At 37.5% G+C, this 18,177-nt stretch overlaps 5 protein-coding genes across 9 annotated transcripts; 1 reads left to right on the top strand and 4 right to left on the bottom strand.

The window, feature by feature from the left end:
• On the bottom strand, window positions 255-3,603 carry LOC104731386 (sphingosine kinase 1). 2 transcript variants are annotated; one of them, XM_010450744.1, is made up of 10 exons: window positions 2,892-3,603; window positions 2,684-2,806; window positions 2,502-2,602; window positions 2,170-2,242; window positions 1,899-1,985; window positions 1,725-1,802; window positions 1,546-1,616; window positions 1,090-1,353; window positions 833-955; window positions 255-707 (listed from the first exon to the last, which is right to left on the bottom strand). In XM_010450744.1, the coding sequence occupies exons 1-10, from the start codon at window positions 3,220-3,222 to the stop codon at window positions 516-518; spliced, it is 1,443 nt and encodes a 480-aa protein (XP_010449046.1). In that variant the 5' UTR covers window positions 3,223-3,603; the 3' UTR covers window positions 255-515. The 2 variants fall into 2 exon arrangements, with proteins under 2 accessions (XP_010449046.1, XP_010449047.1); XM_010450745.1 differs by lacking the exons at window positions 2,684-2,806; window positions 2,892-3,603 and having other exon boundaries at window positions 2,170-2,245; window positions 2,502-2,604.
• On the bottom strand, window positions 3,693-6,696 carry LOC104731385 (sphingosine kinase 2-like). 4 transcript variants are annotated; one of them, XM_010450741.2, is made up of 10 exons: window positions 6,282-6,696; window positions 6,085-6,207; window positions 5,887-5,987; window positions 5,522-5,594; window positions 5,136-5,222; window positions 4,970-5,047; window positions 4,793-4,863; window positions 4,424-4,687; window positions 4,172-4,246; window positions 3,693-4,081 (listed from the first exon to the last, which is right to left on the bottom strand). In XM_010450741.2, exons 1-10 carry the CDS (start codon window positions 6,607-6,609, stop codon window positions 3,887-3,889), a joined length of 1,395 nt encoding a protein of 464 aa, XP_010449043.1. In that variant the 5' UTR covers window positions 6,610-6,696; the 3' UTR covers window positions 3,693-3,886. The 4 variants fall into 4 exon arrangements, with proteins under 4 accessions (XP_010449043.1, XP_010449042.1, XP_010449045.1 ...); XM_010450740.2 differs by having other exon boundaries at window positions 4,172-4,294; XM_010450743.2 differs by lacking the exons at window positions 5,887-5,987; window positions 6,282-6,696 and having other exon boundaries at window positions 4,172-4,294; window positions 5,522-5,597; window positions 6,085-6,166.
• On the bottom strand, window positions 6,858-8,858 carry LOC104731387 (anaphase-promoting complex subunit 4-like). Its single transcript, XM_010450748.2, has 7 exons — window positions 8,840-8,858; window positions 8,356-8,460; window positions 7,971-8,109; window positions 7,615-7,833; window positions 7,354-7,506; window positions 7,173-7,254; window positions 6,858-7,081 (listed from the first exon to the last, which is right to left on the bottom strand). Exons 2-7 carry the CDS (start codon window positions 8,364-8,366, stop codon window positions 6,984-6,986), a joined length of 702 nt encoding a protein of 233 aa, XP_010449050.1. The 5' UTR covers window positions 8,367-8,460; window positions 8,840-8,858; the 3' UTR covers window positions 6,858-6,983.
• LOC104731389 (anaphase-promoting complex subunit 4-like) lies at window positions 8,938-14,218 on the bottom strand. Its single transcript, XM_010450750.2, has 19 exons — window positions 14,020-14,218; window positions 13,814-13,925; window positions 13,529-13,620; window positions 13,331-13,414; window positions 12,900-13,139; window positions 12,521-12,601; window positions 12,213-12,364; window positions 11,922-12,082; window positions 11,734-11,834; window positions 11,583-11,657; window positions 11,282-11,461; window positions 11,096-11,178; window positions 10,920-11,018; window positions 10,436-10,540; window positions 10,051-10,189; window positions 9,695-9,913; window positions 9,434-9,586; window positions 9,253-9,334; window positions 8,938-9,161 (listed from the first exon to the last, which is right to left on the bottom strand). Exons 1-19 carry the CDS (start codon window positions 14,095-14,097, stop codon window positions 9,064-9,066), a joined length of 2,334 nt encoding a protein of 777 aa, XP_010449052.1. The 5' UTR covers window positions 14,098-14,218; the 3' UTR covers window positions 8,938-9,063.
• LOC104731388 (telomerase Cajal body protein 1-like) lies at window positions 14,307-18,145 on the top strand. The gene is made up of 14 exons (XM_010450749.2): window positions 14,307-14,551; window positions 14,661-14,723; window positions 14,829-14,881; window positions 14,990-15,070; window positions 15,169-15,242; window positions 15,350-15,432; window positions 15,525-15,631; window positions 15,729-15,871; window positions 15,954-16,001; window positions 16,166-16,218; window positions 16,470-16,554; window positions 16,687-16,753; window positions 17,675-17,794; window positions 17,896-18,145. The coding sequence occupies exons 1-14, from the start codon at window positions 14,370-14,372 to the stop codon at window positions 18,024-18,026; spliced, it is 1,290 nt and encodes a 429-aa protein (XP_010449051.1). The 5' UTR covers window positions 14,307-14,369; the 3' UTR covers window positions 18,027-18,145.

Consider the following 18,177-nt stretch of genomic DNA (forward strand, 5'->3'; position numbering starts at 1 on the left):
TTTTATTTGTCACAAAGCTATATAGGCTTTTAGGAGTACTCTTTTACAAATTAAAAATCACTTGTTTGTTGTTAGTATGATTCTTTTATATATGGATTAGTTTTATATGTTATAAAATCTATGACTAAACATGACTAGTCATAAAATCTATAACTTAAAGCTTGACTATTTTTATTTTTTTTTGGACAAAAATAGCTTGACTAAAATGTAGATTACACTAATGAATAAAATCTATAACTTTTTGGCTAAAAAAGTAAAAGAATAATCTTAGTATTTTATTATATGGTTTGATGATCAGTATCTTTATTCGGCAAAAATACAATAATACACAAAGTTTACACTTGAAAGTTGAAAACAATACACTCCATGGAATTTTATAAGTAGACTCGAATCACTCCCCTTTGCTTCTCATTTGATGTGTACTGTAATAGCTGTACATGTCCATCAAATCAATATTATAGCCACAAAGGAACATCAACTTTTGAATTGTGTCTTCCTCTCATCTCGTGTCAGAACTACTCAGGAGAGTAGAGAGTTGCTAAACCTTGATCAACACTTATTTGAAGCTTGTCGTAAGACATCAAAGCCTTCTGATCACATTTGTATGATCTCTTTCCTCTTGCCAATACCTCTCCGTCTGAATCTATGATTCCTTCCTTGTCTGGGTCGTCTATGCGTGCGCCTGGCTCCAGCACGAATGCCTTCACCTTTTCAACAGTAAAAAACACCGTGTAAGCTTTTTAGTCAATCATAAAATCCAGATTCATGCACAGATACATCGAAGCCATCAACTGGAAGAACACCACTATAAATATCGGTTCAGATGACAAACCTTCAGATATGACGCATATGGTGATTGAACATGTGTTCCATCATTCAACTTTGTCATCAGTGATAGCAAGGCAAGCTTAGGGCAGTCTTTCATGACAATCAAATCCAGGAACCCATCAGAAAACTGTTAAAATCAGAATGTATATGTAAGAAGCATTCACGGTTTGTTTGCAAGTAAACAACCCTATGACATCTTCAAAAGAAGATCCAAAAATGGTGTTTTCCTGGTTTAAAAATGTTATCAATTCTGTAACTGACCTTTGCATCAGGAGCAGCCAAAGTGTTCTCAGCACCCCAGGGAACATTATGAAGCCATACTGAAACAAATGGGCCTTTCATTTCTCTCCAATCCAGATCTTCAAGTTTAGTATCAGGTCCTTGGTATCCCAGTGCCTTATCACCAACATATGACTCTTTATCTACATTGCAAATGACTGGTTTCCCATAGCTTTCAAACCCAGGAGCCGGCACAAATAGAATTCGCCCATTGTATTGTCTTAAGCATATTATTCTCTGAAGACCCTGCAAATACAAGCCGTAGAAGAGAGAGAGAACACAAGATCCCTTTAGTTGAATAAGACAACATCCAGTTAGAATCATACAATCACTTATTTTTGTTCAATACCGACTAGCAACTTAATGGACAGCTTTGAATAGAAACGCATGCTTAAAACTTGCATTATAGGAAAATTTCAAAAGTTCAACTAAACATACATAGACATCAAAGCGAGCGCTACCCATCCATCTGAACTTTTCTGACTCGATGTCAATATCAGCCACTAAACCTGAAATAAAGTAAAATTATCTCAATACAAGGAACAGAAGAATTCAGTAAGTACAGCCACTACTTGCATCTGCAAATTAATTTCTAAATTCTAGAGTAATACACATACCCCAAGCAAGCATCAAGACACTGAAGAATTTGGTTGTCCCTTGTGAGATGGTTGCTACATCTAGAGAACGTGTACTACCTGCTAATACAGAAATAGTGAGACAGTAAGTTCATTAAGTGGGAAAGTCAATATATTTTCGAATTGATTGAGTAACCGTAAGGTATGGAGCAGGACCTCGGATAATCGAAATAGTAGCACTTGTTGCACTACAAGGAAGCCCTACCGGTTCCAACAATGATTTAATCATGCCATTACCACTTCCTGCCATAAAGAATTGTAGTGCAATGAAGAATTAGAAAGTAAAAAGTTAAGCTCAAGTTTCTCATACACAAGATATCAATTTGATACAATAAGCGGCAAAATTCTATCTTACTGAAGGATAACCTTTACATCTTATCTTTCACATGGAACACACAAGACAAGAGAAGCATGAAGCAGAACGAACCTGCAGGGACCATCCCAATAGGCAGTTGTAAGGCAGTTCTCCAGTCTGCTCTTTCGAGCAGTCCATTTACAACCTACTAAATTAAGGAACCAATCGTAAGAATCACCAACAACAAAATAATTGTCTAATCCTAGAGTCAAATCTAAGCAAAACAGTAAACATATAATTCAGAGATTGCTTTCTTTTAACAGATACTTCCAAAAACAATATGCTATTCCCGTAACTTCATACACATGATTTATAAATTCCTTTAGTTTGAATCATAATAGCACAAAAGACACTCATCATCACTTACAACCAAATTGACCAAAACAGAAAAGCATCCTACTTACCTCAACAAGGACACCGTCACCGCTAACACAAACAATACCATCGTATTTTGATACATCCATGGACCTAACAATTTCCTTAGCATGCAACTGATACTTTGTTTCTGAAACAATTCATCATAAAATTAATTTCTCAGACAAGAGTTCTTGACATCAGGAAGAAACAAAATAGAAATTCACACAACCTTGAATCTCAAGTTGAATATTAGCATCTTCAAACAATGGTTTCACTTCCTCTACAAATATCTTCCTCGCCGATTTGTTCCCGCCAAACGGGTTCACAAATACAAACAGCTTCTTCGGCCGACCTGAGGAATTATCAATTTAGCATTTCCATATATAGATTTCGATTTAAGCTCCGGTGATACAGAAGTTTGCGAGAATTGAACTAACCGAGAGAGTCGAGGTGTTGATGGAGCTTATCGCACCAAAGCTTTCTAGATTCGTCAGAGAGAGGCTCGAAACCAAAGTCCTTCCTCGCGTAATCACCAGCATTTCCTCCGCAGCAGATCCCTCCCCCTCTCTCTACCAAGGTTTTTACTCTTACCTTGTTACCTTCCACGACGAAACTCAGGATACCTTTCTTCGCAGTCGATTTCCGCCGCCCAGATTCCGTCCACCGTAGCTCTCCGTCAGCAGTCAAAGTTAACGGTGTCACAACACCATTTACCAGAACTCGGTAGGAGATTATCGCCGGAGGATCGTTCTCCGGCTGACGATCCATAAGAAAAGAGAGAGGAGTTTCGCTGTTGGTGAGAGCTAAGATTTAAAAATTGACGTCGAAGCTAATCTCTCTGGTTAGACTTTTCCGATCATGTGGGAAATAAACTTCACGCGCTTAGGCTGGCGAGTGGATGAGATGACGTGGCAATACTCTTTCTAGTAGTTATTACGTGTCGAATTATTGTAGGCTAGAGAGAAAAATCAAAAAGGATGGCTAGACTCACAAAACGGCAGCGTTTTATAAGTTCTAGAAATTGACGCTTGTTAAGACTCTCTCTACTTTCTAAACAAGAAGTGAAATTATTCAAACTGTGAGGGTTTATAGTAAATAACATTTGACAGTTTCAATGATCAATGGTTAAAATTTAACATTACCTTCAAAATCAAGTTCTAGCTCCCTCTGGTTAATACCAAGTTTACACTTCAAGATCTAACATAAAATCACAAACAACTCACACAACAATCTTGAGATTAATTATAAGAAAACACAAAACAGCTGTTTGCTTTTCATTTCCTGTAACGTACTGTACTGTACATGTGTATCAATCAAATTACCCCTACAACCACAAGGGAACAACATTTACAAAAAGAGATATAAATATCAAGGTTTATGAATTATGTATGATGTGAATGTGTCTTCATCTCACGTGTAGTTTTTAACATTATCAATATTCAGGAGAGAAGAGTGTGGCTAAACCTTGATCAACTGTTATTTGAAGCTTGTCGTAAGACATTAATGCTTTTTTATCACAATTATACGTTCTTTTTCCTCTTGCCAAAACCTCTCCATCTGAATCTATGATTCCTTCCTTTCCTGGTTCGTCTATAAGTGCACCCGGCTCCAACACAAATGCCTTCACCTGTTCACAGCACCGGGTAAGCTTTTTAGTCAATCACAAACGCAGGTTCACAAGGTACACTAAAGCTATATGAGGTTTTGGATGACAGACCTTTAGATACGCTATATACGGTGATTCAACATGTGTTCCACTACTCAACTGTCTCATTAGTGATAGCAGGACAAGCTTAGGGCAGTTTTTCAAGACAATCAAGTCCAAGAAGCCATCAGAAAACTGTTCATCATACCATATCCAAATGAAGCTTTAACAGTCTTTTTGCAAGTAAAAGAACCTCATGAAGGCCTCTTGATGATGCACAACAAAAGAATGTCCAGGATCTTAGTTCTGAGATGTGTAACTCACCTTTGCAGCAGGAGCAGTCAAAGTGTTTTCAGCACCCCAGGGAACATTGTGAAGCCAAATAGTAACAAATGGACCATTGATTTCTTTCCATTCAAGATCTTCAAATTTTGTATCAGGTCCTTGGTATCCGAGTGCCTTATCGCTAACAGTTGGCTCTTTGTATAGACTGCAACTGGCTGGCTGTCCGTAGCTTTCAAACCCTGGAGCTGGTAGAAATATAATTCGTCCATTGTATTGTCTTAAACATAATATCCTCTGAAGAGCCTGCGAAAACAAGAAAATAAAAGAACATCCGATTAGAATCATACAGTCTCACCAGCAATTAACAACTGCAATGCAACAATTGTCAAATGTGTTAACTAAACGTACATAGAAGTCAATGCGAGCACTTCCCATCCATCTGAACTTCTCTGACTCAATGTCTATATCTGCTATTAAACCTGAAATAGACTGCACTAATCAATACTACCAAAAGTATGTTACCAGCAAGCTCAATAACTTTCTGACTCTGGACACAGAACCAAGAAATAGAATCCACTGGCATACCCCAGGCAAGCATCAAGACACTGAAGAATTTGGTATTCCCTTGTGCAATAGTTGCCACATCGACAGAACGTTTATGACCTGCCAATACATATATAATGTGCTAAGGAGCTTATTACTGAGGAAAAAGAAAATGATATGCAGGATAAAATTTTATATGGAGCAGAACCTCGGATAATAGAAATAGTAGCACTATTTGCACAGCATTGAAGCCCAACCGTGTCCAACAATGACTTTATCATGCCATTACCAGTTCCTGCAGTCAATGATTTAAATGCACATAAAGAGAGTCGAGCAAATTCACGAAAAGTTTCTGATGCACATGTTATCAATTTTTAGTATGATAAACTACAATTTCGTCATTGTTACTAAACTGAAACCATCACAGGGAACACCACACAAGACGAAAAGGAAGAAGCAAATTAAACCTCCAAAGATCTTCTGATTACAAACACATAAACAACGAAATGTAAAGCAACTTAAGAGAAGTTACATCCTATTGCAGAATGAAATCCTATTGCAAACAGCTTTGAAGTCCGAGGATGAAACACAAACCTGCAGGGACCATACCGATAGGCAATTTTAAGGCAGTTCTCCAGTCTGCTCTTTCGAGCAGTCCATTTACAACCTACTAAATTAGGAACCAAGTGTAAGAATCAGCAACAATAAAACAATTTTTTATCCCCAGAACCTAAGAAAAAAGAGTAACCATATAATAACTTAACAAGAGACTGCTCCTTCTAATCACCACTTCAAAAAACAATATTTTTTTCCTCTAACTTCGTTTTAGTCCTGAATTCTATATTCATTTAGTTCGAATCAGGTAAGACTAGCACAAAAGACACACAACATCACTTCCAATTGAAGTTAACCAAAACAAATTGACACAGAGAAAATGATACTTCCAAGTTCCAACTCACCTCAACAAGAACACCATCGCCACTAACACAAACAATACCGTCGTAATTTGATACATCAATGGACTTAACAATTTCCTTTGCATGCAACTGATACTTGGTTTCTGAAGACTCATCATAAGCAATTCCAATTTGTCAATTTCCCCAGAGAAAAAGAGTTCTTGAACCCAGAAAGAAACAAAAATAGAAATTAAAAAAAACCTTGAATCTCAAGCTGAACATCAGCATCATCAAACAATGGCTTCACTTCCTTATCAAAAATCTCTCTCGCCGATTTCTTCCCGCCAAAGGGATTCACAAACACAAGCAATCTCTTTGGCCGACCTAATGGAAAAATTTCCAATTTTTAGCATTTGAGTGATCCACAAGTTTTCAACTTTTTTACAACAACAACTAACCGAGAGAATCAAGGTATTGACGGAGACTATCGCACCATCCATTCTGATCGATGAGTGGCTCAAAGACCAAATCTTTCCTCACGAAATCTCCACTAAATCGTCCACAGCAGATTCCTTCATCTTTCTCCACCACTGCTTTTACTCTAATCCGCTTACCTTGGACGACGAAACCAAGAACATCCTTCTTCATCGACAAACTATGGCGGAGTCCGTTCTCTGTCGACCGTAGCTCACCGTCGGCAGTCAAAGTCAACATAGCCAACTCACCGTCTATATACACTATGCCGGTGATTATATCAGTCGGAGATATCATTTGATCATTCTCCATCAGACAAGACAACCTCCGTCACGGTGGCGAAACCAAAAGAGAGAAAAAGAAAGAAAGAGAGAGAGTTTGGTCTTGCTTCTGAAGTTGAGCTAAGTATAAAAGCAAGAATCGAAGGTGACTTTAGTACGTCTTTGTCCGATCAAAGGGGACGTGGTAATCACGCGCTTAATCTGGCGTGTGGATGAGATGACGTGGCGTAACGCTCTTTAATTATGACTTGTGTTGTTGAATTAAATGAAGACCTTTGGTGGTGAAGTGTGAATTTGTTAACAAAAGTCGTAAAGTAGCAAACGACACCGTTTTACATATTTTAGAAAGTGACGTTTGTCTTTCATAACTTAAGAGTAATCAAATAAGGACGTCAGATGAGATTTTTACTTGTCCTCGGTGATTTCTTCGTCTTCATCTTCTTCCAATATGTACACCAGAGCACGTCTTCTTTCAGCAAATACACAAGCCACTCCTCTTGAAGCTGTGACAAATTTAAGATAATTAAGTCAAATGCAGTTTTAAAAAAGCATTTCTCATTTGAAGTAGATATGCAACAGGAACTAAGCGCTTACCGCTTACTGCTAGAGGAGCAATGGCAGAATGTGGTACTTTGCGAACCTTTTCATTCTCCAATTCCAGGTTAACAATTGACTCCTGGAGAAAAGATAATATCGTTTCAATATGGATAAGTTCCTACGTTAACCTTCACATGGTTCACAAAACGTAGATGAGAATGGTTAAAATTAGCAATACCTTCAAATCGTCTAGCTCCCACTGGTTTAGACAACTAGATCTTGAAATGGAAACGAATGGAAGGTCACCAGTTTGTACAACCATCATGCATGCTTCTCCCGAGCCTTCAGAGTTTGTACTTGTCTTATTCAATAGTAAAACCAGTTCTTTATCCTGTTTCAAAATTAGACAGAAGGGTTTACAAGGAAACTCCACAAAAAAAGGCAAAAAGTACAAAAAGTTAAAAATCAACCAGTGCTGCAGAATAGAACGAGTATTCACCTTGTAGAGAGACAAGTCAACACAATTGTAGCCATTAGGTACAGATAACAAAACGGCTTCCAGAGAGGTATAGCCATTTTTCTCATTGTTGGAGTTCTGCTTAAAACCCTTAGCTATACCAATACAGTTCGGAATGTCCGGGAAGGTTTCATTAGGGATTTGAAAAGATATGTAATCTGTGTACCCACTTTGGGAAGGCGTGTCATCAGAAAGTTCATTCTGCACGAGCAAACGAAGACTTTAGAATATCAGGACTCAGGAGCAAATGAAGACTTTGGCGATAGTAATCAGCAATTTCTTCCTAAAGATATCCTATGGATCATAATAATAAGCATTAAGAGTGTTGTTGCAAGTACCTTATAGAAGGTAAGAGACATGGGAATTGGTGTAGGCGTTTGCGTTGTTGACAACTGAAGAGGACAAAGTGGCAATAACTTCATACATGATATCTTTCTTGATATGGTTGTAAAGGGCATTAGAAGAGCCGTCTTGAAGCTAATATTGTCAAAACTTAAAATCAATTATGATGTCCAGAAAGCCATGAGAAAGTATGACCAGACTCTAAAGACTCCGCACACTTTTTGTGTGGGTAATGGCACTTTCAAAATATCAAGGCGAAGCTGTGGCATCAGACCTCTACCATAACCTTTTTGCACAATCAATTTACTACCGCTACACTCAACGATTTAGCATGTGTAACGAAATTTTTGTTTTAAGAAGTGAAAATGTAAGGAAATATACCTATACTCCATGTGTTGGAATTCATTAGCCAATGTCCTCTGCAGAAAATCACAGTCTTGAAACCCTCCAAACTGAAGTAACTCTTTGACTCTTCCAATGGTTTTTCTGGGACATAAGAGAACATTAAGAGCTTATATACGACTTGAGGAATATAACGTGAAATGAACAGCCTTAAAGGATACACTGGACTTCATGTTTCATCCATTTCTATGATATGCTAATATATGGTCATGTATGCAGAAACTTCTCAAACATACATAGCAGCACACAAACGCACACACATTACCCATATCTGATTTTCGTTTTAGGGTGGTTAGAGAAACCTGTTGGATATTCTTTTGTGATATCGCATATGACTACCCCTACTAAATCTGGTTATAGATGGCTTGAAAAGTTAGGTAACCTGACAGAGATTCTGATCGATTACAAGATAACTACGCAGAAAAAGTAAGTAAATGCACAGATATAGAAAGAGGTAACCTACAGATCAGTTTCAATGCTATCACCAGNTGTGGATGAGATGACGTGGCGTAACGCTCTTTAATTATGACTTGTGTTGTTGAATTAAATGAAGACCTTTGGTGGTGAAGTGTGAATTTGTTAACAAAAGTCGTAAAGTAGCAAACGACACCGTTTTACATATTTTAGAAAGTGACGTTTGTCTTTCATAACTTAAGAGTAATCAAATAAGGACGTCAGATGAGATTTTTACTTGTCCTCGGTGATTTCTTCGTCTTCATCTTCTTCCAATATGTACACCAGAGCACGTCTTCTTTCAGCAAATACACAAGCCACTCCTCTTGAAGCTGTGACAAATATAAGATAATTAAGTCAAATGCAGTTTTAAAAAAGCATTTCTCATTTGAAGTAGATATGCAACAGGAACTAAGCGCTTACCGCTTACTGCTAGAGGAGCAATGGCAGAATGTGGTACTTTGCGAACCTTTTCATTCTCCAATTCCAGGTTAACAATTGACTCCTGGAGAAAAGATAATATCGTTTCAATATGGATAAGTTCCTACGTTAACCTTCACATGGTTCACAAAACGTAGATGAGAATGGTTAAAATTAGCAATACCTTCAAATCGTCTAGCTCCCACTGGTTTAGACAACTAGATCTTGAAATGGAAACGAATGGAAGGTCACCAGTTTGTACAACCATCATGCATGCTTCTCCCGAGCCTTCAGAGTTTGTACTTGTCTTATTCAATAGTAAAACCAGTTCTTTATCCTGTTTCAAAATTAGACAGAAGGGTTTACAAGGAAACTCCACAAAAAAAGGCAAAAAGTACAAAAAGTTAAAAATCAACCAGTGCTGCAGAATAGAACGAGTATTCACCTTGTAGAGAGACAAGTCAACACAATTGTAGCCATTAGGTACAGATAACAAAACGGCTTCCAGAGAGGTATAGCCATTTTTCTCATTGTTGGAGTTCTGCTTAAAACCCTTAGCTATACCAATACAGTTCGGAATGTCCGGGAAGGTTTCATTAGGGATTTGAAAAGATATGTAATCTGTGTACCCACTTTGGGAAGGCGTGTCATCAGAAAGTTCATTCTGCACGAGCAAACGAAGACTTTAGAATATCAGGACTCAGGAGCAAATGAAGACTTTGGCGATAGTAATCAGCAATTTCTTCCTAAAGATATCCTATGGATCATAATAATAAGCATTAAGAGTGTTGTTGCAAGTACCTTATAGAAGGTAAGAGACATGGGAATTGGTGTAGGCGTTTGCGTTGTTGACAACTGAAGAGGACAAAGTGGCAATAACTTCATACATGATATCTTTCTTGATATGGTTGTAAAGGGCATTAGAAGAGCCGTCTTGAAGCTAATATTGTCAAAACTTAAAATCAATTATGATGTCCAGAAAGCCATGAGAAAGTATGACCAGACTCTAAAGACTCCGCACACTTTTTGTGTGGGTAATGGCACTTTCAAAATATCAAGGCGAAGCTGTGGCATCAGACCTCTACCATAACCTTTTTGCACAATCAATTTACTACCGCTACACTCAACGATTTAGCATGTGTAACGAAATTTTTGTTTTAAGAAGTGAAAATGTAAGGAAATATACCTATACTCCATGTGTTGGAATTCATTAGCCAATGTCCTCTGCAGAAAATCACAGTCTTGAAACCCTCCAAACTGAAGTAACTCTTTGACTCTTCCAATGGTTTTTCTGGGACATAAGAGAACATTAAGAGCTTATATACGACTTGAGGAATATAACGTGAAATGAACAGCCTTAAAGGATACACTGGACTTCATGTTTCATCCATTTCTATGATATGCTAATATATGGTCATGTATGCAGAAACTTCTCAAACATACATAGCAGCACACAAACGCACACACATTACCCATATCTGATTTTCGTTTTAGGGTGGTTAGAGAAACCTGTTGGATATTCTTTTGTGATATCGCATATGACTACCCCTACTAAATCTGGTTATAGATGGCTTGAAAAGTTAGGTAACCTGACAGAGATTCTGATCGATTACAAGATAACTACGCAGAAAAAGTAAGTAAATGCACAGATATAGAAAGAGGTAACCTACAGATCAGTTTCAATGCTATCACCAGCTTCAGATAGCTCCAGGAGGTCCTTCACAGGATCTTGATCATATAAGAACTTCAAGAATACCACAAGGAGTTCACTGCCACAGAAAAGAACCGTGTAACTACAAAGATTTGGCTTTAATGCCATGAATAACATAGAAACATATGTGCGTACCTGTTGTATGACGAAAGCTGATCATTTGGTTCTTGCATAAGATACTTAATGCTTCTGACAAGCCAGTTGAAGAAATTTGAGAACTGAAACAAAAATGTTATAATTATTCTAATATGACCATTGCGGAAAACATGGGACAGCCAACATACAAAATATTTATGATTTCAGTGCTATATGCCTCTGTACCTGTTGGACAACAGAAGATAGTACCATCATAAATCGTTGCACTTGTACAAGTAAAAGACCAGCATTCTCAGTGGCTTCATTAAGGAGTAATTCATTCAAACCAATGCCTTCGTATCGTGCACGCCACCTCGAGAGACCTCTTAATTCACCCATCCTGAATCCAATAATTTCTGCTGCAGGCTGGAAATGAAAGCTTATTCGTGACAAAACTTTCTATATAAAAACGTATTGGCAGGATAAACAAATGATACTTCGTCTAACAATTCCAACTCTATTTCCAGGAATGAGACGAATACTAAACCTGAAGATGGTCAAGGACAATCTGCTGAAGCTCTTTTCCTGTACCACATACAGACTTCAAGACACGCTTCACACCCTACTAAACAAGATATTCACTTAGTGGTATATGATAAAACAAGTACCCTGAAGATGATCAAACAAGTAAAGCTTACCACTTCACCCAGAGAGTTAACTAGAAACTGATTAAGCGCTGGACTTATTCGCGCACCACCCAAAAGACTAAGAAATTCTTCTTGAGGAGATGATTCCAGTCCTAGGAGAAAAGCAACAGAACCCTGTGAATCTATAAGAAAAAGGGGGAAAAAAAAGACTCAACCAACAAACTGATAGTGGCAAATACCATTATCTACGATCAAGGTGGAAAGAGAATGAAACTTGTCATGAAATGTTTTCATTGCATCCGCCCATTGTTTGCTCATAACCGACAGGGATGCTCGAATAACCTCAGTCAAATCTTCAATGTTAGAAGCTTGTTGAGCAACCTGATGAAGCTCATATTTCCTGAATAAAAATTAGATGAGATAACGAATATAACCGATGCAAGGCAGAACCAGATAGTTGAAGGTATTGGAAACCAGATTTAAAACAATGAGCAGGAAGATAATAATAATAATGTCTGGGGACAAGTTACCTTTTCCAAAATATAGATGTGTCCATTGCAAGGCAATGTAAACCATGTTGATCTTGAACACTAAATTTTTCCTCTTTGGGATTGATATCACAATCTGTGAGCTCTCCTGTGCACATAACTACCAGACGGCAGAGGTCTTTCGACAGAGCAACCTAAGAAAGGAATTATACAATAATTAGACTCTTAATCATACACCGCGCCCTCCTTTCTTTGTTTCCACCACAGACATTTATAGTCAGAGACATGAAAATTGAAGAGATGTCATTTCTATCGTTTGGAAAGCATGGCTCTTGAAAAGATTCAAGTACCTTGTGGATGGACGCATTGATTATTTTGCAAGAGGCATGCTCATCCAGATGCTGAACAGGAACAGACAGCTCGTGTATGTTCTGATCATGGTTTTGCAGGAACAGCAGAGCAAACACATGAAACAAGAGAAAATAAGACAAATTAAAAACAGTTACAAATAAACTTTACCCCTACTATTATTCAGAATATGTAATAAGAGAGCAACATAAAATTTCAGAAGCCAATTTCCGTATGCAAAGAGTGTCTAAAATTAGTTGAGCATCCTGCAATTCTATATGCAAGCAGAATTCGAAAATGATGAAGCACCATCAACCATTATACAAGAATGGTTTATTAGGTCTTAAACTAATGTACTTACAGTCAGAAGGAGCGACTTACAATCTTGCCTATCTGAAATATTCCAAATATACTAAAGCATATGCTCCCATCCTGATCTCCACTGCAGAGAATGTTAAACTTCCGGAATGAGGTATTAGATAGTTCTGCCAAAGAATCTTCACCGTCATCCATGAAACTGGAATCACCAGCTACCAGTCCAGGCACCTTTGGAGCTCTTGGAGCAGGAGGGAAAAAACGGGAGGTCCGGTCCTCATAAACTGAGAAATTTTCAATTTTATCCTGAAAACCGAACTCAAAGAAAAATTAAGCACTGGCTCAATAGCTTTCTATGTTAGAGTTGGGTGTAAAAACAAAAACAAAAACTAAAGATGTTTGCTTATCATTGCTCAATATCAATATAAGCGAAAGAAAATCCCTAGATATGAAACAAACATGAGTTCTTATCCAAACTAATCAGAGAAAAGACATACCGTATTGGACTGTCCATCCTCCTCCCAGTTAAGACACACGACAGCTACAGCATGAGGCTTCAAGCTCCTTAATAGCTTCCCGTTCTGCATAAAAAGAGTACCAACCACTTTCTGATAAGCATAAGATCTTTTTGCTTTGCAAGCTCATAAATAAAACTTCATTATAGAAAACATGTATCAGCTTCAACCTAAACATACCTCAACATCATGAAGCGCAATGGTTCCATCATCAAGCCCAACAGCTATGGCTTTACCATCAGGACGCCAACATAATGAAGTAACAGACTTCCCTATAAAAGAAAGGCACCAGAAAACAAAATCTGAATAACCGAGTAATCCTTCTACTATTGACAAGCTACTTCAAATTGCATTTCAAATTCAATTTCAGCAAAAAGTTATTGAATACATGAATCAAAAAAACCATCTTGTATTCAAAGATGTCTACTTTAATCTAACAAAGTGAACAAAAGAGAGAAACTTTACCAGGAGAAACAGTCCATAATCTCTGCCAATTGAACCGATGCAGCAAAATCTTTGAATCCTCCGTAACCATAGCCAGTAAATCCTTCTCCGGGTTCCACTCAGCTATCTTAATCTATATAAAATTGAACAAAAACATGAGAATCCATCTCAAATTTCCCCAACAACAAAAAAAAAAAACGAAATTTGAGTAGAAGTAAAATCAAAACCTGAAAAGGTATGGGCTTGTCGAACTGTAGCTGGAAAGGAATGATATTTTCACCTTCATCACTCCCCATTTCCGACATTCTGAGAAACTTAGCAACCAGAGTGAAGACGGCGGTCACCTTCGCCGGATCCGCCGGTAGTAGAAGAAAGACGCACTAATGACGAAACCTGGGCGGGCTTTTTCTTCCAATTTTCCAATAAAAATACCTAATCCGGTTTTTGGTTTAATTTCGGTTTACTTTTCGGTCTGAGATTGAAATCACCCGGTTTGGGTTTTTGAGCTTTTCGACTTTGGGGTTTAGAACAAAATTAAACCTTTCTATGCTACTTTTCTCTGACGAAGACGACGAAGATGGGTGAAGAGGAAGTAGCAGTAGCAGATGAAAATGGCGGATTAAAGGTAGAAGAATCAGGAGAGAAAACTTCATCGTGGCCTAGTATGAGATTCGATGTATCTCCTTACAGAACGCACCATTTCTTCAAGCAGTTCAGAGCTGCTCGAAACCCTAATAATTTCCTCAAGGGTCTTAAATGGTTAACCTTTTCTTCTTCTTTCAAATTCACTCTCTCGTTTAAAGTTTTGTGTTTTTTTCTCAAAGTTTGATTTTTTTTGTTTTTTTGCCTTGTACTGTTTCTTATATAGGTCACCTGATGGTTCGTGTTTCCTTGCAAGCTCTGAGGACAATACACTTAGTCTGTTTTATCTGTAAGTACTGAAACCTCTTTGTAGCTCAAGTATCTGTGATTTTTATGTTTGAGTAGTTTTTAAGTTCTCTGTTGAATCTTTTTGTATTGCAAAATTGTCTATCAGGCCTCAGGATGGAGGAGATACTAATGGCTATGGAGTGCCAATTCCTGAAGAAGGTAATCTAACTTTACATGTTGTGTCAGATGCCATTTTATTAAAATGTGAAGTAAATTTGTGATTCATGGTGTGTTTATGTTTTTCTTTCTCAAATTTTGGAATTGTAGATTCGTATGGTGCGAGTCTTCTTATCAATGAGGGTGAATCTGTCTATGATTTCTGTTGGTATCCATACATGTCAGTTTCAGGTAATATGAATAACGTTATCTCAAAGGGTTCTTTCTTTTGTTGTTAATGTTCATCATTTGAGTTACTGATTTTTGGGTTGTTCACTGATTGATTTCAGACCCTTTAACATGCGTCTTTGCTACCTCCACTAGAGACCATCCAATCCATCTTTGGGATAGTACTTCTGGTGAGGTGCTGATTTTTCTTTGAATCTTAACATGTTTACTTGTGAGTTGTTCTTGTTCCACCATCATTCTACTGTGTATCTGGTTATTTACATGTAAACATAACAATGGCAGCTTCGGTGTACGTACCGGGCCTATGATGCTATGGATGAAATAACTGCTGCATTTTCAGTTGGATTTAATCCTGGTGGAACCAAGTAAGCAAGAACTTCATCTAAGTTTTATCCATCTTTCCACATGCTAGAGAATTTGATTAACAATCATCTATATTCATTTGTTTTGTCTTTAGGATCTTTGCTGGCTATAACAGCTCCATCAGAGTGTTTGATCTTCATCGTCCCGGTAGAGACTTTGGGCAATATTCAACTCTTCAGAAAAATAAAGAAGGCCAAGCAGGTTTTTACTTAGCTTACCACTCAGACGCTGCACAATATTAGTATTACAGATTACACAGAAACAGGAAGCAAACGTTCTGATGGTTTATAATTTCCAGGTATATTATCTACTCTTGCTTTCTCCCCAACTAATTCTGGAATGTTGGCTGTGGGCTCTTACGGGCAGACTACTGGGATTTATAGAGAAGACAACATGGAGCTATTGTATGTTTTACATGGTCAAGAAGGTGGTGTTACACATGTAAGCAAGGGTCAATAATTGTTACTTTCTTTATGTGCATTGAGGTATGATAAATCATAATTTGAACTGTTCTTGCTTTCAGGTCCAGTTTTCAAAGGATGGGAACTATTTATATACAGGAGGTCGCAAGGTAATGTACTGTTATAAACCTTTTTCCCTCTGAATGTTTGTCTTGATCATATTACATCCAGAGAAACTTTCGTTGGTGTCCAATATTAAAGTATGCTTTTAAATAGGACCATGTCTGTTAGTAACCTTACCAGTAAATGTTTCTTTTTTGTGTGGTCGTTTCAGGATCCTTACATTCTTTGCTGGGATATGCGGAAATCTGTTGAGACAGTCTATAAGTGAGTACTTACTTCTTTCTTTTGGTTTGGGTGGTCTTTGGGTTTCATACTTGTTCAAGAATATAATCTAGAAGCGAAAACAAGTGCTGTAAACAATATGAATGCTTAATGAGCCATGAGCAGCACAAACTTAACTCTACATTAATGTTGAAGTTACTAGGAAGTATTAGCTTGATGGAAAAGGGTAGATGTTGAAGCTCTGATAAAGTTGAAATGTGTTTTGAATTGGCTCATTTATATGTGTGTATCAGATTGTACAGAGCAACTGAGAACACAAACCAACGTGTATTCTTTGATATTGAGCCATGTGGTCGACATTTAGGCACCGGTGGTCAGGTACTATTGATCTTCCTTTCCTTTCTAATCGAAAGCAATATTTTTTCCTCTTATGAACAGACACACACACACACACACTTATGGTTAAATCATGTAACCCCATTTTATCATTCCTCTTGTCTTTTATTCCAGGATGGGCTTGTTCACATGTATGATCTACAAACGGGAAACTGGGTGTCTGGATATCAAGCTGCTTCAGGTAGCTTACACTTGGTTCTTGGTTCCACTCTCAAGTTCTTGATGAGATCCTTATTACCCTAATCGGTTTGATGCAGATACTGTGAATACTTTCTCANTGTACTGTTATAAACCTTTTTCCCTCTGAATGTTTGTCTTGATCATATTACATCCAGAGAAACTTTCGTTGGTGTCCAATATTAAAGTATGCTTTTAAATAGGACCATGTCTGTTAGTAACCTTACCAGTAAATGTTTCTTTTTTGTGTGGTCGTTTCAGGATCCTTACATTCTTTGCTGGGATATGCGGAAATCTGTTGAGACAGTCTATAAGTGAGTACTTACTTCTTTCTTTTGGTTTGGGTGGTCTTTGGGTTTCATACTTGTTCAAGAATATAATCTAGAAGCGAAAACAAGTGCTGTAAACAATATGAATGCTTAATGAGCCATGAGCAGCACAAACTTAACTCTACATTAATGTTGAAGTTACTAGGAAGTATTAGCTTGATGGAAAAGGGTAGATGTTGAAGCTCTGATAAAGTTGAAATGTGTTTTGAATTGGCTCATTTATATGTGTGTATCAGATTGTACAGAGCAACTGAGAACACAAACCAACGTGTATTCTTTGATATTGAGCCATGTGGTCGACATTTAGGCACCGGTGGTCAGGTACTATTGATCTTCCTTTCCTTTCTAATCGAAAGCAATATTTTTTCCTCTTATGAACAGACACACACACACACACACTTATGGTTAAATCATGTAACCCCATTTTATCATTCCTCTTGTCTTTTATTCCAGGATGGGCTTGTTCACATGTATGATCTACAAACGGGAAACTGGGTGTCTGGATATCAAGCTGCTTCAGGTAGCTTACACTTGGTTCTTGGTTCCACTCTCAAGTTCTTGATGAGATCCTTATTACCCTAATCGGTTTGATGCAGATACTGTGAATACTTTCTCATTCCACCCATACCTTCCAATGGCTGCTACATCCTCTGGTCACAGACGTTTTGCAATTCCTGATGATGACGATGAAGATAAGAACGATCTTCAACTGAAAGGTACATTACATTACATTAAACTCTTAATTAGTTTATATTCCCATCAGTGTTAATAGATACATAATCAAATCTTTCGTTTTCTATTTGTGGCCATCATGCAGCTGATGAAAACTGTGTATCTCTCTGGAGTTTCTACGTTACATCCGAAGAGAACAACAACAATTATGATGAAAATGACGTTACAAGCAAGTCTCATCCCCAAAATGTCACAGGAGAAGAAGAAATAGCCTAAACGTATTTTCCAATTATTTTTGCTACTCAAATGTTTAAAAAGGAATTAAAAAGTAATGTTTATTTATTAGTACTACTAATATTTAGTCTTATCCAAAAATAGGTTTGGCATATTCTCAATTTTGTGCTAAAAAAAATACACAAAACAAATA

Source organism: Camelina sativa, chromosome 12, assembly GCF_000633955.1.
Source record: "Camelina sativa cultivar DH55 chromosome 12, Cs, whole genome shotgun sequence".
Taxonomy (NCBI): domain Eukaryota; kingdom Viridiplantae; phylum Streptophyta; class Magnoliopsida; order Brassicales; family Brassicaceae; genus Camelina; species Camelina sativa.

What these genes read in the sequence shown, in the direction of transcription:
- LOC104731386 (XM_010450744.1), bottom strand. Translation starts at nt 3,222, where the DNA reads ATGGATCGTCAGCCGGAGAACGATCCTCCGGCGATAATCTCCTACCGA. An exon ending in TATTCAACTTGAGATTCAAG is followed by an intron (nt 2,603 to 2,683) that starts GTTGTGTGAATT and finishes GAATTGTTTCAG; the next exon opens with AAACAAAGTATCAGTTGCAT. An exon ending in GCGCTCGCTTTGATGTCTAT is followed by an intron (nt 1,354 to 1,545) that starts GTATGTTTAGTT and finishes TTGTATTTGCAG; the next exon opens with GGTCTTCAGAGAATAATATG.
- LOC104731385 (XM_010450740.2), bottom strand. Translation starts at nt 6,609, where the DNA reads ATGGAGAATGATCAAATGATATCTCCGACTGATATAATCACCGGCATA. An exon ending in GTGCTCGCATTGACTTCTAT is followed by an intron (nt 4,688 to 4,792) that starts GTACGTTTAGTT and finishes TTGTTTTCGCAG; the next exon opens with GCTCTTCAGAGGATATTATG. An exon ending in CGTATATAGCGTATCTAAAG is followed by an intron (nt 4,082 to 4,171) that starts GTCTGTCATCCA and finishes TGCTGTGAACAG; the next exon opens with GTGAAGGCATTTGTGTTGGA.
- LOC104731387 (XM_010450748.2), bottom strand. An exon ending in TTGACTTGTCTCTCTACAAG is followed by an intron (nt 7,507 to 7,614) that starts GTGAATACTCGT and finishes ATTTTGAAACAG; the next exon opens with GATAAAGAACTGGTTTTACT. An exon ending in GGGAGCTAGACGATTTGAAG is followed by an intron (nt 7,255 to 7,353) that starts GTATTGCTAATT and finishes TCTTTTCTCCAG; the next exon opens with GAGTCAATTGTTAACCTGGA.
- LOC104731389 (XM_010450750.2), bottom strand. Translation starts at nt 14,097, where the DNA reads ATGTCGGAAATGGGGAGTGATGAAGGTGAAAATATCATTCCTTTCCAG. An exon ending in CACCTTGATCGTAGATAATG is followed by an intron (nt 11,835 to 11,921) that starts GTATTTGCCACT and finishes CTTTTCTCCTAG; the next exon opens with GACTGGAATCATCTCCTCAA. An exon ending in TGTCTCTTACCTTCTATAAG is followed by an intron (nt 9,914 to 10,050) that starts GTACTTGCAACA and finishes TTGCTCGTGCAG; the next exon opens with AATGAACTTTCTGATGACAC.
- LOC104731388 (XM_010450749.2), top strand. Translation starts at nt 14,370, where the DNA reads ATGGGTGAAGAGGAAGTAGCAGTAGCAGATGAAAATGGCGGATTAAAG. An exon ending in TTCCTCAAGGGTCTTAAATG is followed by an intron (nt 14,552 to 14,660) that starts GTTAACCTTTTC and finishes TTTCTTATATAG; the next exon opens with GTCACCTGATGGTTCGTGTT. An exon ending in TTTAATCCTGGTGGAACCAA is followed by an intron (nt 15,433 to 15,524) that starts GTAAGCAAGAAC and finishes TTTTGTCTTTAG; the next exon opens with GATCTTTGCTGGCTATAACA.